Source organism: Balaenoptera ricei, chromosome 13, assembly GCF_028023285.1.
Source record: "Balaenoptera ricei isolate mBalRic1 chromosome 13, mBalRic1.hap2, whole genome shotgun sequence".
Taxonomy (NCBI): Eukaryota; Metazoa; Chordata; class Mammalia; order Artiodactyla; family Balaenopteridae; genus Balaenoptera; species Balaenoptera ricei.
The window spans coordinates 72919177-72934877 of NC_082651.1; the positions used below are offsets into that span (position 1 = coordinate 72919177).

General features: G+C 41.5%; 3 protein-coding genes across 8 annotated transcripts in view; 2 read left to right on the forward strand and 1 right to left on the reverse strand.

The window, feature by feature from the left end:
• EIF2AK2 (eukaryotic translation initiation factor 2 alpha kinase 2) overlaps positions 1 to 1895 on the forward strand; it is a 38919-nt gene extending 37024 nt beyond the window's left edge. For both annotated transcript variants that reach the window (XR_009506611.1, XM_059943591.1), the window contains exon 17: positions 185 to 1895. The gene's annotated coding sequence lies outside the window, so the exon portion shown is untranslated. The remainder of the gene's footprint in view (positions 1 to 184) is intronic.
• GPATCH11 (G-patch domain containing 11) lies at positions 151 to 14894 on the reverse strand. 3 transcript variants are annotated; one of them, XR_009506612.1, is made up of 10 exons: positions 14756 to 14840; positions 10836 to 10907; positions 9678 to 9904; positions 8810 to 8851; positions 7913 to 8033; positions 7701 to 7791; positions 5562 to 5678; positions 4570 to 4651; positions 3309 to 3858; positions 151 to 1759 (listed from the first exon to the last, which is right to left on the reverse strand). XR_009506612.1 is itself a non-coding variant. In XM_059943592.1 (10 exons), exons 2-9 carry the CDS (start codon positions 10892 to 10894, stop codon positions 3803 to 3805), a joined length of 795 nt encoding a protein of 264 aa, XP_059799575.1. In that variant the 5' UTR covers positions 10895 to 10907; positions 14756 to 14840; the 3' UTR covers positions 151 to 1759; positions 3770 to 3802. The 3 variants fall into 3 exon arrangements, 2 of the variants coding, with proteins under 2 accessions (XP_059799575.1, XP_059799576.1); XM_059943592.1 differs by having other exon boundaries at positions 3770 to 3858; XM_059943593.1 differs by having other exon boundaries at positions 151 to 3858; positions 14756 to 14894.
• Positions 14895 to 14978: 84 nt separating this feature from the next.
• HEATR5B (HEAT repeat containing 5B) overlaps positions 14979 to 15701 on the forward strand; it is an 88916-nt gene continuing 88193 nt past the window's right edge. Inside the window, exon 1 of one of the 3 annotated variants that reach the window (XM_059943598.1) lies at positions 14979 to 15059. The gene's annotated coding sequence lies outside the window, so the exon portion shown is untranslated. Of the gene's footprint in view, positions 15060 to 15285; positions 15524 to 15559; positions 15617 to 15701 lie in introns of those variants that run through there. The other 2 variants (XM_059943599.1, XM_059943601.1) reach the window with 2 other exon arrangements.

The following is a 15701-nucleotide window of genomic DNA, read 5'->3' on the forward strand; positions in this document are numbered from 1 at the left end:
TGGCTTACACTCTGACTGAAAACCGTGTAATGGGTAAAACTCTGAGGCAAATCAAATATCTCTCAAATACGTGTGGCTCTTGAGGGGTCAGTTTGATTGAGACCTGTATTAGTTTCCTAGGGCTGCTGTAACCAATGACCACAAAATTGATGACTGAAAATGACACATTTTTATTCTCTTACAGTTCAGGAGGCCTGAAGTCTGAAATGGGTTTCACTGGGCTCAAGTCAAAGTGTTGGCAGGGCCGCGCTCCTCGGGGGGCTCCCATTCTGCATCCCACGTTCAGCATTACCTGAATAGGCCCCAGCCACACAGGTCTGCTCAGGGTCACCTCAATAGTCTTTTGTGCTCAATGGCTCTCGGCTACGGTTTCTACCTGAAATTCCCTTCAATCTTTTTTTAAATAACAGCTTTATTGAGACATAATTCACATACCATAAAATTCACCCCATTTAAAGTATACAGTTGAATGGTGTTTAGTATATTCAGAGTTGTGCAACCATCACCACAATCAATTTTAAAACATTTTTGTCACCCCAAAAAGAAACCCTGTACCCATTAGCAGCCATTCCTCATCTTCCTCCAACTCTAGGCAACCACTAATCTACTTTCTATCTCCATAGACTTGCCTATTCTGGACATTTTGTTTAAATGGAATCATACAGTATGTGGTCTTTTTCACTTAGTATGTTTTCATCTGTGGTATAGCATGGATGGAAATTCCTTTCCCTTTTATTGCCAAATGATATTCAATTATATGGATATATCACATTTAATTCACCTATTCATCAGCTGATGGACATTTGGGTTTCTACTTTCTGGCTAGTATGAATAATGTTGCAATGAATATTGGTGTTATGAGTTTTATCTGGACATGTTTCCATTTCTCTTGGGTATAACTTAAGAGTGGAAATGCTGGGTCATATTGTAACTCCTTCCTCATAACTGCATATCAAAGTTATGTTCAAAGCCCAAATTCAGTGCTGCTACCATAGTGTTCTACCATCTCCCACTCGGAATGAAACTTCTCCCTAATACTTCAGTTATATAGTTCTTCAGTATTGTACCTACCAGTTTGCTTTGGAGCTCAGTTATTCCTGCCTGGGTGTCTCCCTCCTTGTAAATTTCTGGAACGCAGGGACAGGCTCTCTCATTTTGATTTGCCCCAAGGCAGCAAGTGTATTACCCTGCATTTAAGCAGGAACTCTATAAGTGCTTTTGAATTAGTAGGGAATAAAAGTGTTAAGAATTTCATATACCTGATCCTGCAAAATGTGTCTAATACTAAATAATAATAATGTTCACTGTAAGATTTCAACAATTAAATGTTGATAAATAACACTTAAAGTAAAGGTGGGCATGGTAAACCAATTTAGTATATTAAAGTCTATTTATTTTGAATTTTAAAAGCTCCAGTATTTTGGGTTTATATGTAGGAAAATGAAACATTTTAGAAATTCTAGATAGGACTCTGAAAATAAACACAGTACAATATAAACAAAAGTAAATGACAACAAGTAAATTTCTGGCCTCTGGCCTGGAAATGCAGACCACAACTCTGGTGGACTTATGGGTTCCATCAAGGTTATTCCTACATTCACAGAATATTTGTTCACAGACATATTCAAAATACTCTAGGCCACTGGGCAGTTTGCCCTACAGTCAGTAAGAGGAGAAAAGGAAGCCAGTTCCTAACTCCATTCTGGCTGAAATTATCCACATGGCGTTGGGTCTGTCCAAATGAATGTTGGTTTGTTGGCTGAAATGACAGGAAAGGATGTGACTATAATTCCAAGAAGATATACTTTGTTTTATCTGTTAATACAATGTTACGATTTTTTAAATGAAAAAAGTAACAAACAGTTTTATCCAAATATATAAGCTCCAATATTTTATATATGTATTTATATTCATAAAAATCATAATTCAGTTTCTAGATGAAGAACTGAGGCCCAGAAGTTAACTATGTTTTCAAGCTCTGCTGCATTTTATTTTTATTTATTTATTTGATTGCATGGGGTCTTAGTTGTGGCACACAGGCTCCTTAGTTGTGGCGTGTGAACTCTCAGTTGCGGCATGTGTGTGGTATCTAGTTCCCTGTCCAGGGCTCTAACCCAGGGCCCCTGCATTGGGAGCGTGGAGTCTTACCCACTGCGCCACCAGGAAGTCCCTCTGCTGCATTTTAGAATCAAGGGTAATGATACACAGGCCACAGTGACCAATTACATCAGAATCTCTGGAGGTGGGACCTTTGTATTATCATTTTTTTTAAAGCTCCCCAAGTTAGACTTGAGAACAAGTGAACTAGGTCACATTAGGTCAGAGGCTAATACAACTCATACTACTGATTATCTTAATTTGGGCAACTGTAGGTTAGCTTCTGCTATGTTGTCAGGTATGCTGTTTATAATAAAAAGAAGAGGCTGATCTCTTGCTCAATGCTACTAAAAGGTGAGCTGTAAAACTGTACAGATGAGGTCACAACTTGATCCAAAGAACAGTCATGCTCTAGTTTAACCTAGAGCACTAGTTCTCATCCACAGGTGATAATCAGATACATTCTTAGAACTTTAAAATAGATAGATATCCGGAAACTATCCTAGACTAGCTGAATCAAGTCACTCAGGGTGGCACCTGAGCTTGTGAACTTTAAAAAAGTTCATGATTTTGATGCCCAAACTTAGATGGAGCTCTCTAGAGGTGTGCCACATGGTATGTCTTTAGCTATATCTGGTTAAATTATAGGGAAGCAGAATTCAGCTTAAGACAGAAAAATAACTTTAAAAACGACTTAGAGCTACCCAGCAATGCAATGGTCCATTTTAAGGCAGTGAGCTCTCTGTGGCTGGAGGAATAAAGGCAGAGGTTGGATTACCACCCACTAGGAATGCTGTCAAAGGGATTAAGAAGTTGGATCACCTGATACTTAAGGTTACTCCCAATTATTGTTTCTTTAGCCAAAATGGGCAATTGTTCACTTATAATGGATATACACATTGCTATGAAAACTCATGATTTTACGGAATATCATAATTACTTTGTTTGTAAAACTGATTAGAATTAAGTACTATTAATGGAACCTTGCCTCTGACATTACTCTTATTGAGGGGAATACTTTTCCCCTCCTTCTCATGCTTGCATGGATGGAAGGGAACTTCTTCTTGCTCCTTGGAAGAGAGAAGCATGGGAACAAGCTCTGTGAACCTGTATTCATTCCATCTCAACAGAGAGGTGTCTCATCTGATGAGTGATTTTGGGAAAAGGAACTGAGCATGTATGGCCCCACCCCGAGGGGTTGGTTCTCTCACCTTGAAAGCTAATGGTCTCCTAATGCAAAGATGGGCTCTGTCCCTCCGAGGCAAGGTCGGCAGTTCTCTCTAACCAGGGAGATCTCGCAGGGAGCATGACTGGAGAACAAGTCAACTAGCTCTTTATTTCATTGATAATAAAGCTGATATTTTGATCTCCAACTCCCATGTCTTATTTCTCAGTTTGTTCCAAAGTGAAGAAGGGAATAAGAGAGTTGGTGTCCTTAAATCCCATAAACGTCACAAAAGAGTCATAAATTGTAATTGCCCATGTCTATAATAATTGTGTTCTGAAATGGCTTTCCATTATGTTTTTGAAGCCAGTGAACAATTATATTCTAAAGTACAAAGTACTTCTAATGTACAAAAACAATGAAACATATAAAGGCCCTCTTTCTTTACTGGTATCAAAAATTTGGAAATTCTAACTGCTCAACTGTCTATCTTTAGGAAACACTAACATTTGCCAAGCTTCTACTTTATTGAGAATAATCTTAGTCATGATCTGCAGAAGTTGGTCCTGGGCAATTTGAAGACAGGTCTTCTTTATCTGTAATTTGTGTGAGGAAAAGGAACAATTAATACAAATTGCATAGTATACTATTCTAGAAAATTATTTCAACATGACATGTATTTTGTAGCTGTGTTTGCTTCTTACTCTGCTAAACAAACCAGGAAAAGATACAACAATAACCCAAAATTCTTCACCTCTCATGTACAAAGTCCTTAAATTCAAGTCAGCAAAGCTGACTTGGGCAAGTGTGTTAGAAGGGAAAGCACTTGTGTCTGTTAAGACATTTGACACATTTTAAACCATTTCTTTCCTTACAATGAAAAAAAAAAATGGAGTGGATTTCAACGTTCTGATTTTTATGGTTCAGGGACAGTATTCTACCTAAATACAAAAAAATTCGTTCTAAAAATTTACTATATTTTTCAGGTAGCTGAAGAGTCATGAAAAATAAAGCATGAAAAAAATTCAACATCCTCAAGTGATTAAAAACTCTATTTCTTTTGAAATAGAAGACTGAAAAGTTCCCTTCTGCACATTCAGTTTCTGAAAAGTTAAAAGCACCTTTAATCAACCCTCAATTATTTCTCTGTCCACTATTTCTTTAAAGCATTCATCCAACATGGCCATTTGGATGGAATAAAAAAATTTCCATTGTCTATGGGAAATGTGACTTTCATAAAAAATCAAAGCTAAAATCAAAGAGTGTTTGTATTCAATATTTTTAAAAAGTATAAAGTATCTTCTTACCTTCATAGGCTGTTCCACACCAAATACAATACAGATGTTCTTCTCTTAAATAACTAGTCAATATTTGTAATTTTTCCAGTACCTAGATATAGGATACAAGCATATTAATAGTTCACATTGAACAGAATCTTGGTTTTCGGGTCTCTTAGATCATGCTGAATTACCCTAAGGCCCTAAGTCTTCTACTACACGCTCAACCAGTTAGGAGAGGTGTCAAGGGCAGAATATATTAGAACATGTCCCAGTTTACCAGTTACCCTATTTTCACATCTGTCAGACACAACGGAGACCCCTTGTTAACATTTCAACAATACAGCTTGGCTGGCTCTATTAGAATCAGCATCCTTTAAAGACCCCTTCTACTTTCAACAAATCTGGGTGAAACTGTCTCTCTCTACCACTAAAGTTCTCATCAATGGTCTCCCAGTTAAGTGGAACATATGGTTTTCAAATTGTGAATGTCTCCTACTACTCTTTTATACAAAGTAACCACAGAAATGTGTATTCTTTTCTTGAATAATCTCTACTTCCTTTGAATTGTGTTTTTTTGCTTTGTTTTGTTTGTGGGTGGGGGAGGGAGGTACTCAGAATCACTTCCAGGAGTTCAGCAGGAAACAAGGTAGAAATTAACATAAGTTACATTTGCAGCTAATCCATCATCCAAACTAAAACTGAGGTGAGAGGGTAGACTGAAGCTAATAGGGAAAATTATATTAAGTTTTGCTTTGGGGTTCATGAAATAAACCTGTAATGCAGTGGTTCTCAAGGGGTGATTTTTTCCCCTCAGGGGAAAACGTAGTAATGTCTGAAGACATTTTCCGTTGTCACAAGGGGGAAGTGCAACGGACATCTGGTGGGTGGAGGCCACAGATGCTCCCAGATATCTCACAATGCACAGAACGGCCCCCCGACAACAAACAACTGCCCAGTTCAAAATGTTAATCGTGCCAAGGCTGAGACAGCCGGCTTACGGAACTGGTGCCAACACATACACTTAAGTCTTCACTCTTATATTCATCTTCATCTTGTTCTTCTTCTTCCTCTTCCTCTTCTTCAGTTTCCTCTTCAAGCCTCAACCAGTACCATGCCTCCCTGGGAACCTGAATATTCTGAAAATGTAGAATTATTCCCAATTAAACATAGCTAAACATAACTCTATCACAAGTATGTTCCTGTCAACATGAATTCATTCTCTCAATTAAATATTTACTGAGTGCTGCTTTAAGAGTAAAGCACTATGAACTATGGGGATGCAAAACCCAGTTAGAATACTGCCTCCCAGTTGCTGACAATCTAGTAGGGAAAAGAAGCTATGGGTATAAGTAGCTTAATGGGTGTAAAATGATACACATCAGCGAAGAAATCTTAAGTATCACGACACATATTCAAAATAATGTGCTATGGAAATAGAGAAAAGAGAGATTGCTTCCAGCAATCTATTTACATATGAAGGAAATTTTACAAACATTCTTGAGACTTTTTTGTTTTAATTGAAGGAAACTTTTTTATTCTTTTTTTAAAAATTTATTTATTTTTTTGGCTGCATTGGGTCTGAGTTGCTGCAAGTGGGCTTTCTCTAGTTGTGGTGAGTGGGGGCTACTCTTCGTTGCGGTGCAAGGGCTTCTCACTGCGGTGGCTTCTCTTGTTGAGGAGCACGGGCTCTAGGCATGCGGGCTTCAGTAGTTGTGGCTCGCAGGCTCTAGAGCGCAGGCTTAGTAATTGTGGCGCACGGACTTAGTTGCTCCGCAGCATGTGGAATCTTCCTGGACCAGGGATTGAACCCATGTCCCCTGCAATGGCAGGCAGATTCTTAATCGTTGCACCACCAGGGAAGTCCCCATTTTTGGGACTTTATTTTATTTAATTTATTTATTTTTAAAATAAATTTATTAATTTTTTAATTTATTTATTTTTGGCTGCGTTGGGTCTTCGTTGCTGAGCGCGGTCTTTCTCTAGTTGTGGCAAGCAGGGCTACTCTTCATTGTGGTGCACGGGCTTCTCATTGCAGTGGCTTCTCTTGTTGAGGAGCACGGACTCTAGGCACACAGGCTTCAGTAGTTGTGGCACGTGGGCTCAGTAGTTGTGGCTCGCCGGCTGCAGAGCACAGGCTCAGTAGTTGCAGTGCACGGGCTTAGTTGCTCTGCGGCATGTGGGTCTTCCTAGACCATGGCTCGAACCCGTGTCCCCTGCATTGGCAGGTGGATTCTTAACCACTGTGCCACCAGGGAAGCCCCCCATTTTTATCTATCTATCTATCTATCTAATTATTTATTTATTTATGGCTGTGTTGGGTCTTTGTTGCGGCGGGCGGGCTTTCTCTAGTTGCAGCGAGCGGGGCTACTCTTCATTGTGGTGCGTGGGCTTCTCATTGCAGTGGCTTCTCTTTGTTGCGGAGCACGGGCCCTAGAGCGCACGGGCTTCAGTAGTTGTAGCACACGGGCTCAGTAGTTGTGGCTCACGGGCTCTAGAGCACAGGCTCAGTAGTTGTGGCGCACAGGCTTAGTTGCTCTGCGGCATGTGGGATCTTCCCAGACCAGGGCTCGAACCCGTGTCCCCTGCATTGGCAGGCGGATTCTTAACCACTGCACCACCAGGGAAGTCCGAAGCCCCCTATTTTTGAGACTTTAAATGAAGTTATTTTATTTTGATGGTAATTGAACCATCAAAATTAAAAAAATGAAATCAAATCAAAAATTGAATTTTAAGAACCATTCAAATCTGAAATAGATAGTAGTCTACCATGATTTTACTAGTTAGAGACACATACAGTATTGGATATGGACTGAAAATAGGCTATTCTGGTTAACCAAACATCCTGGTGAACAGAATTTCCACACATAATAGTCCTGAGTAATCAATATTCAAATAAGTGGAGAACAGTTAAGTGTAAAAATGGTATTTTACCCTTAGAGGATAATTCAGACTACTCAGGTTCCTGCAGTGAACAAGTCATTATTATGAGTATCAGTTATCATAGATCAATAGTGCATCTTAAATGAAAGCTTTAATGGGTAGATACACCAGGCTTGGAGTTCTCTCTTTCTCTCTCTCTTTTTAACAATAAAAATACACAGCAAATCACACTGGGTGCCAAAACACTTTACCAAACTGAAAGCAGGTAAAAGGCTTACCTTCTGAGTATCCAATTGTTGACAGGCTCTCTGGCTTCTTCTAAGATCTCCTTCTAGCTTCATTTCATCTTGCTTATTTTTAAGTCGCATTCTGATTCAAAGAAAAAAATAGTACATTAGAGGTCTGTGCTCTCTTTATCCATTTTATATGTCCAAGTACCAGAAAACATACCGCAATAAAGAAAAGGTGAAACTATAAACAGCTAAAATACCGAAACTGTTCTGCAGCTCTTTCTTCAACTTGTTTTTTCATGTGAATCTTTCTTCTATAGCTTTCCAATTTTTCCTCTGCTTTCCGTTTTAGTAATGCCTCATGACCAATGCCACTTTTTCCTGCTCAAACAGGACACACTGATGAGAAATGTACTGACTTTATATTTCAAAACATGACAACTTAAAATTTCTTTTTCTGGCCACACCTCGCGGCTTGTGGGATCTTAGTTCCCCAACCAGGGACTGAACCAGAGCTCTAGGCAGTGAAAGCGCCAAGTCCTAACAGTTGGACTGCCAGGGAATTCCCTAAATACTTACAGATTAAATGCAATTCTAATTTGAGTACAACCACTCAAAATCATTTGATAAGAAGGACGGGAGAAAACACTAGAGATTTTTTTTTAACCCAAACACATAATTTGATTTTTACAAAGATCATTGGTCTGATCTAATAAGATGGTAATACTATACACATTTTTTCAAATTGGGAAAACAGTATCAACTTTCATACTTACATATAAATATGGTGAACAAATAAAGTATATATTTTTTTCTCTTTAATTTGTCCAAAGTATTAAGAAAAACATTTAATGGATACATCTGTCTCAGGATACTTTTAGGACACTCAGTGGACAAAAATAGCTTTGTGCTTTTAATGGTTACAACACTTTTTCCCCTGTATTTTTATGATTAAAATTTTATTTTATACTAAAACTTACTTTTATTTTTAGTTTAAAAGGTCTAGAAGTTTAACTAAGAAACATTTTACTAAGGGTGTCTTATGATAAGAACTGTAATAGTACCACCATAAAAAAGTATTTATTAAGCAAATATATGTGCTAAATTTAAGTGTAAGTTGTTATTACTGGTAAATAGCCTCAAAAATAATTACATACCTGTTTTGACATTGAGAGGAATTGGTTCAACAATACCGTCTCCTAAAAAAAAAAAAGAGAACAAAACACAAACTACTTTAGAAATTCTTCCTCAAACTACAGGTAGGTGCAGTATGCAACTTTATAATGTTCTATACTTATCCCCTTCAGTTTCAATGATACTCAGAACTGAAACTGAACATCAATACTCTACAATCAACTACCACCCTCGCCTTCAAATACTTAGTCCTCAATAAGGCTGATCCACAGCCTGCAACGCCACCTGAAGGTAGGAAGGATTTTAAGAAGTGAAAACACTGATATATATCCAGGAGGGTGGCAGCCACAAGAGAGAGCAAAGCCTTGCGAGGTGAAGGTCAAAGCAATGACAATAAAGGAGAGGAGAGGAGAAAAACAGCTTACAGAAGCTACTATACGTATATGGCCTCTATCTCTTAAGCAATCTCATTCCTAAAAGAGAGGTGAGAACTGGGCTTCTCCAGCTGAGTGGTCACTCAGGCAGCTGCCACAGGTACAGAGCAAGCAGGGCAGAGTCCTGCCATCATCTCCGATATTGCTTCACTGTCCTTTGGGCCACTGTACTTCTTAACCCTTCTCTTGTCACCATTCTTAGCTGCTGCCTCCATTGTAAGCCTCGTCCATCCCACTTGTTAGCGCCTTTGAGGCCGAGCTGGGCAGATAAGCAGCTCTTGATGGCACATGTCTAAGGTGGATGTAGGAAGATGGCAGTTCTCCATAAGCTTGCCAGCAACACAAGAGCCTAGGAAGCTTAAGTTGTTTCAATTTCTGTGTAGAGGGACAGAGATTAAAGAGTCATCACTGGTACTCATCAATAAATTACAGCTGTTTATTTCTGGCTGTGACTCACCACTTTTGCCGAGGGCCTGACCACTTTTATAGCCCATCTTCTGGAGCAAAGCAAACCCTTTGTTTTCACAGCCTAGTGCATTCTTCAATCCAATGTCACGTCTCTCTTGTTCTTCTTCTTTTAAACTCTTCTGCTTATTTTTCAAATTAGCTTCCTGTTGCTTTTCTTCTTTTCGACGGGCTTCTCGGATTTGCCTCAGCATTGGCAAGCCTGGTCTGATATCTTCTCTGAAGAATGAGGGAAAAGGTTATTTTGGACCAGTACATGAAAGTTTCTCATAGCTTTGCCACTTACTCACTTGACACTACTTAATATTTCAGTGCTACCTCTAGGAGCATCTTTGTTGTCACCACTGTTAGAACATAACCAATGTCCTTTGAGAATGGCTGTGTTAGTTAAAATGATGAAGGCTGGTACCATATTGTAAGAAACTAAAAGTACAGAGTTGAAGAAATTAGAAATAGTAGGTTCAGACTAATTTTTCTAAGAGGTTCGCTATAATAAAAAGCAAAGCTGGACAGCAGGTATTAAGAGGCGATGAGATGAAATGAAGTAAAACAGTAAATATCCTTGGAAGAGGGGAATAAAAAGAATCAAGGGCAGGAAAAAAACACCTAGCATTAAAAAGGAAGAAGAGATTTCTAGTATCTTTGTACTATAGACATATAGGAAGTATTTCCATGAAGCAATAAGACTAAGTTCCAACCTCACCTTTAAAATCAGTGGCATTGCTTAGGGCTTCCCTGGTGGCGCAGTGGTTGGGAGTCCGCCTGCCAATGCAGGGGACATGGGTTTGAGCCCTGGTCCGGTTGGATCCCCCATGCCACAGAGCAACTGGGCCTGTGCACCACAGCTGCTGGGCCTGTGCTCTGGAGCTTGCATGCCACAACTACTGAAGCCCGCTCACCTGGAGCCCGTGCTCCGAAATGGGAGAGGCCACGGCAATGAGAGGCCCACAAACTGCGGCGAGTAGTGGCCCCTGCTTACTGCAGCTGGAAGGGGGCTGCGCAGCAGCGAAGACCCAACACAGCCAAAAATACATAAATAAAATAAATAAATTTATAAAAAAATAAAAATATATAAAATCAATGGCATTGCTGAAAAATCTCCATATATGTCTTACACATATCATTTCATGGGGTGTGCACATTTACTTACTGAACATTAATGAAGGCATCAGACATATAGTCCTCTTCTTCTGCCATGTTCAGCTTCATATGGCAAAACCATCTACAAATCAAATAGGATAAAGTAACGGTTACTAATTTTCAGTTTACCAAAATGGAAATAAACCTGTATGCATCCCCAGCCATGACCCTTTTCTAGAGCTCTACTCCATATTCAAGTGTCCTTTTGACATCCTTCTGGGTGGAGCTCTCAAACTCAACAATCCAAACAACTCATTCTCTTCCCCCTCCCAAGACCTCCTTCATCCCTGTATTTCCAAATTAACGTCACCACTATCTCCCTCTTCCTGACCTCTTATAAACCTCTGTCAACTCTTCCTCCGTATTATCTCCCATAGGCATTTTTTCCTATAGTTGTGACCACTGCTTTCGTTCAGGCATTTTTTTCTCACCTGAACTATTACAACTGCTTCCTAATTGGTCTCATTGCCTTTGGCCTCTCCTCCTCCAACCCATCCTCTAGAACCTCTCCAGAGTGGTTTTTTAAAAACATAAGTCAGGCCATGTTACTTGCCAGTTTCAAATCCTTCAGTAAACTTTACCCTGTGGGCAGTGGAGGAACCATCATTTTCACATGGTAGCCGGAGACATCCTTCATAATCTGACCTCTGACTCTCCTCTAGGACTCATTAGTCACGCCACATGGTCTCTCTCATTGCCCTCAGAACACACCACAGACAGTTCCCTCCTCCTAGGCCTAGACTACCCTCCTTCACAAAAGCCTGTCCTGACCACTTCAGGCCTCTCTCCATAGCACTTTATGTTCAAGCTGTTCATTTGTAACTTGATATAGTTAACACTTCACTTATGTGGAAACACTTTTGAGGACAGTTTCTATCCAAAATAGTTAAAATCACGTAATTATAAAGTACACTTCAAACTTTATTGTGTATATGAATTGCCCTGGGATCTTCTTAAAATGCAGAGTCTGATTCTGAGCTGGAGCTTGAGGTTCTGCACTTCTAACAGGCGCCCGGGTGCTGTCAATGCTGCTGGTCCAGTTGCTGGATACAAAAGCAGTCACTTGCTGCAGCGCACATATGCTGATTTGGCCTGCTCACCATCCTTCCCTTTGGAAACCCAGCCCTCTGCCCTCCTTGTGGTTCTAGTGGAGGGTGGCAATCTTAGTACCATATACTCTCTTGGGCACAAGATGGCCAGTTATAGTATGTTATGTCCTAGCAAAGGCGAGGGGATGACCTAAACAGGGCAAATAAGCATCTCTTTCCCTAATGATATGAATATATGGATTGCAGGGAAAAGAAGCTCTCTTTGTTGGGGTTTCTAAACTGGAAGTATGTGAAGCTGGGCTGTGGACGGCCATCTTCTTGGCCATTCGAAGAGATCCTGTTCTGCAGAATGAAGCCAGAGAGAGACAGGCCTAAAGGCAATGAGTCTCCAACCCTAGTTTCCAAGGCCCTGATTCCTGCAGCTCTTTCTTTAATACTATGACCTACCATTCTTCCCAGCTACATAGGCTGATAAGTTTCCTCATTATTTAAGCTTGTTTAAACAGGGGTTCTGTCAACTGTAACCAAGAGTCTGGACAATTACATTGGATGAAAACAGTATTACTGTACTGGTTTTTATATTTTTAATGTATATCTTCCCAACTAGGCTGTAAACCAAAAAGATAAGTCCCCTGTATACCCACTGCCTACCACTGTGTCCCAAACATCATAAATCCTCAGTGTTTAGCTATGATGAGGATAAGAAGGGTCTTTAATTATATTTCTGATTTTGTAGTAACGGAATACTTTTTTCCTGTGTCGCCATGTCTTACTTTTTTAAAATCTTCTTGTAAATCTATCAATACAGAAAACTGCATAAAATAAATGTGTAGCTTAGTGCATTTTTATGAGGCAAACACTCTTGTAACCATGTGGTAGCCTCCAAGATGGCCCCCAGTGATTTTTACCTCTTGGTTTTCAACATCCTTCCACAGTGAACGGGTTGACTTATGTAACCAACAGGATATTGTAGAAATGGTGGAGTGTGACTTCTTGGTCATAAAAGACACTACAGCTCTTAGATCACTCTAACTCTGAAGTTAGTTAGATCACTCCCTCTGAAGGAAGTCAGCTGTTATGCAGTAAGGATATTTAAGCAGATCTATGGAAGTGTCCACACAGGAGGAACTGAGGCCTCCTGTTGACAACCAGCACAAACTTGGGAGTGACATGAGTGAGTCGCCTTGGAAATGGATCCTCCAGCCCCAGTCAAGCCTTCAGATGCTCACTGTGGGCTGGCATCTTCCTTACAACTTCTTTTTTTAATTTTAATTTTTTGATTATTTATTTATTATTTTTTGGCCGCGTAGTGCGGCATGTGGGAGCTTAGTTCCCCGAGCAGGGATCGAACCCACGCCCCCTGCACTGGAAGCACGGACTTTTAACCACTGGACCACCAGGGAAGTCCCCATTACAACTTCTTAAATTCCAAGCTAAGTCAAACCACTAACAAACTCCTGACCCACAGAAACTGTGAGATAATAAATGATTATAGTTATTTCAAGCTGCTAAACTTTAATTTGTTCTACAGCAAAAGATAATAGAAATCATCACCCATATCAGCAGATAGAACCTTGTCAGCCACCCAGAAGCCCTCCCTGTCCCCTACCCTATCGCACCCCTTACAGTCACTTCCTTTTCCTTATGGTTTCATCATCCACACATGCATCCTTAAACATTACAGCTTAGTTTTGCCTAATTGTCCTTTTATTATAATACAATAAGCTAAAAGTATGTAAGATTATATACAGCACTTGTGGTAATTCACCGTCTCTAAATCTCAGATTCTTCATTTGTAATAATAGTATTTTTATACATAATGATCTAGCACCTACTGAGTGTATCAAACATTTTTATCCCATTTAATTACCATTAACAACTCTGTAAGGTATGGACAGTTAGTCCTGCTTTAATTAAGACTCAGTATGGCTAAATGACTTGCTCAACACCACAAAAAATCCAGGTCTCAGAGCTCATTTACTGCAAATAGGATTCTATTATTTTTAAGGGACCTATTTAGCTCTAAAGTGCTATGCAGAGGGGTTACAGATTTTTTAAACCCCCTTTTTATGGGTACAATATACTTTAGCATCATCTGTTCCCATAAGGATAAGGATAAACTTCACAAGGCGATAATCCTGGCAGAATGATGGTGGCTTGGATCACAGTGACAGCAGTGTAAGTGGTGAGAAATGATCGGATTCTGGGTATATTCTGAAGATAGAGGTAACGGGATTTGCTGCTGGATTGGCGGTGGTGTGGGAAAGATCGATGTCAAGCATTATTACTTCAAGGCTTTTGGTCTGAATACCTGGAAGAATGGAGTTACCATTTTTTGAGAGCGGTTAGACTGTAGCATCAGGTTTTGTTTTTGTTTTGTTTTTTGGCAGATAGTGGGCAGGGAGGTGGCAATAAGAGTGCTGCTTCATATCTCTTCCCTCTTGTTTTTGTGGCGCGCGGGCTCAGTAGTTGTGGCTCGCGGGCTCTAGAGCACAGGCTGAGTAACATATGTATATGTATAACTGATTCACTTTGTTATAAAGCAGAAACTAACACACCATTGTAAGGCAATTATACTCCAAAAAAAAAAAAAAGAAAAGAGTGCTGCTTCACATGTACTGAGAGTCCCATTACACATCCAAGTGGAGAGATGGACTAAGTAGTTGGATGTACAGTAGAAAGGTGACAAGAAGTGCGTCAGACCCAAACACTCCTCTCAGGGGCCGCAGATCCCTTCCCTCTCGCGGCCCTCCCAGGTGCAAGCGTGCCACAGACGCGACCACTCACGGGTGGGAACACTGGTGATGGTGTGACGGGTAGTCACAGCCAGTGCACAGATCACCGCCCTTCATCATTCCACCAGGCGCCCACAGCTCCTTACCTGGCAGCTCTACTCTCCCCAGACCAGCTCGCTAAAGCTAGCGCTGCGCAGACGCTCACCAACCTGCGCCGGACCTCTGGGCCTTCGCTTCCACCAGAGTTTCCGCGGCCAGTGTCAATTGGAAACCGGAGGCAGGCGGGGCCAGGCGGACGTGGTTAAGTGCGCTTGCGCAGGATCAGCCTTCCGCGCACGCGCTCTCCTCGCGCTTCCGGCTGGCAGAAGTGCAGCAGGCGGGGCATCCGGGTCCCTTGGCGGCTGCTTCTAGCCCCGGAGCTCAGCTCGTCTACCCCTGCCAGACTAGGAGGTGAGGCCGACCCGTCCGCCGCCATAGCGTGCACGTTGACACACACACACACACACACACACACACACACACACACACACACTCACGCACACCCCAGGGCCCCCACTAGGTTATCAGAGGGCTGGGGACGGAATTCGAGTTCGTAATGAATATCTGCCCTTTTCAGGCGCCGGACTTGGTTCCGAGTCGCCGCCTCCTGGGGTTGACAGCCCGGGTGACCCGGCAGAGGCCTGAGACGGCCTCGGGCCCGGCGCTTCGCTGCCTTCCTCCAAATAGCCGGGTTTACCCGGACCTGCAGCGCGCGCGGCCTCTGCCTGCTGCGTTCCTGGACCGCCCGGCGTTGTCGCTGAAGCTTCGGCCGCGGGGACCTGGCCTCCCGCCGCCACCTCATCCCCGTAGGAAGACTCTCGGAGCCTTCCAGTGTGGGATCTCTCCTGGGACGTTTTGACCTCCTGCTGGGGCAGGTGCAGCAGGGGAAGCGGAAAGATGCTGTGCACCGATCAGTGGAAGAGGAAAAAGGAGGATGGGTTGTCAGGCCCTGCTGGGGTTTGATCTCGGTGCTTCAGTTTTCCCGTTTATGGAATGGGTTAATGACGTGTTTTTGCTAGGCATTTTTTTTCTGGAATAATGCCTTATTTGCAA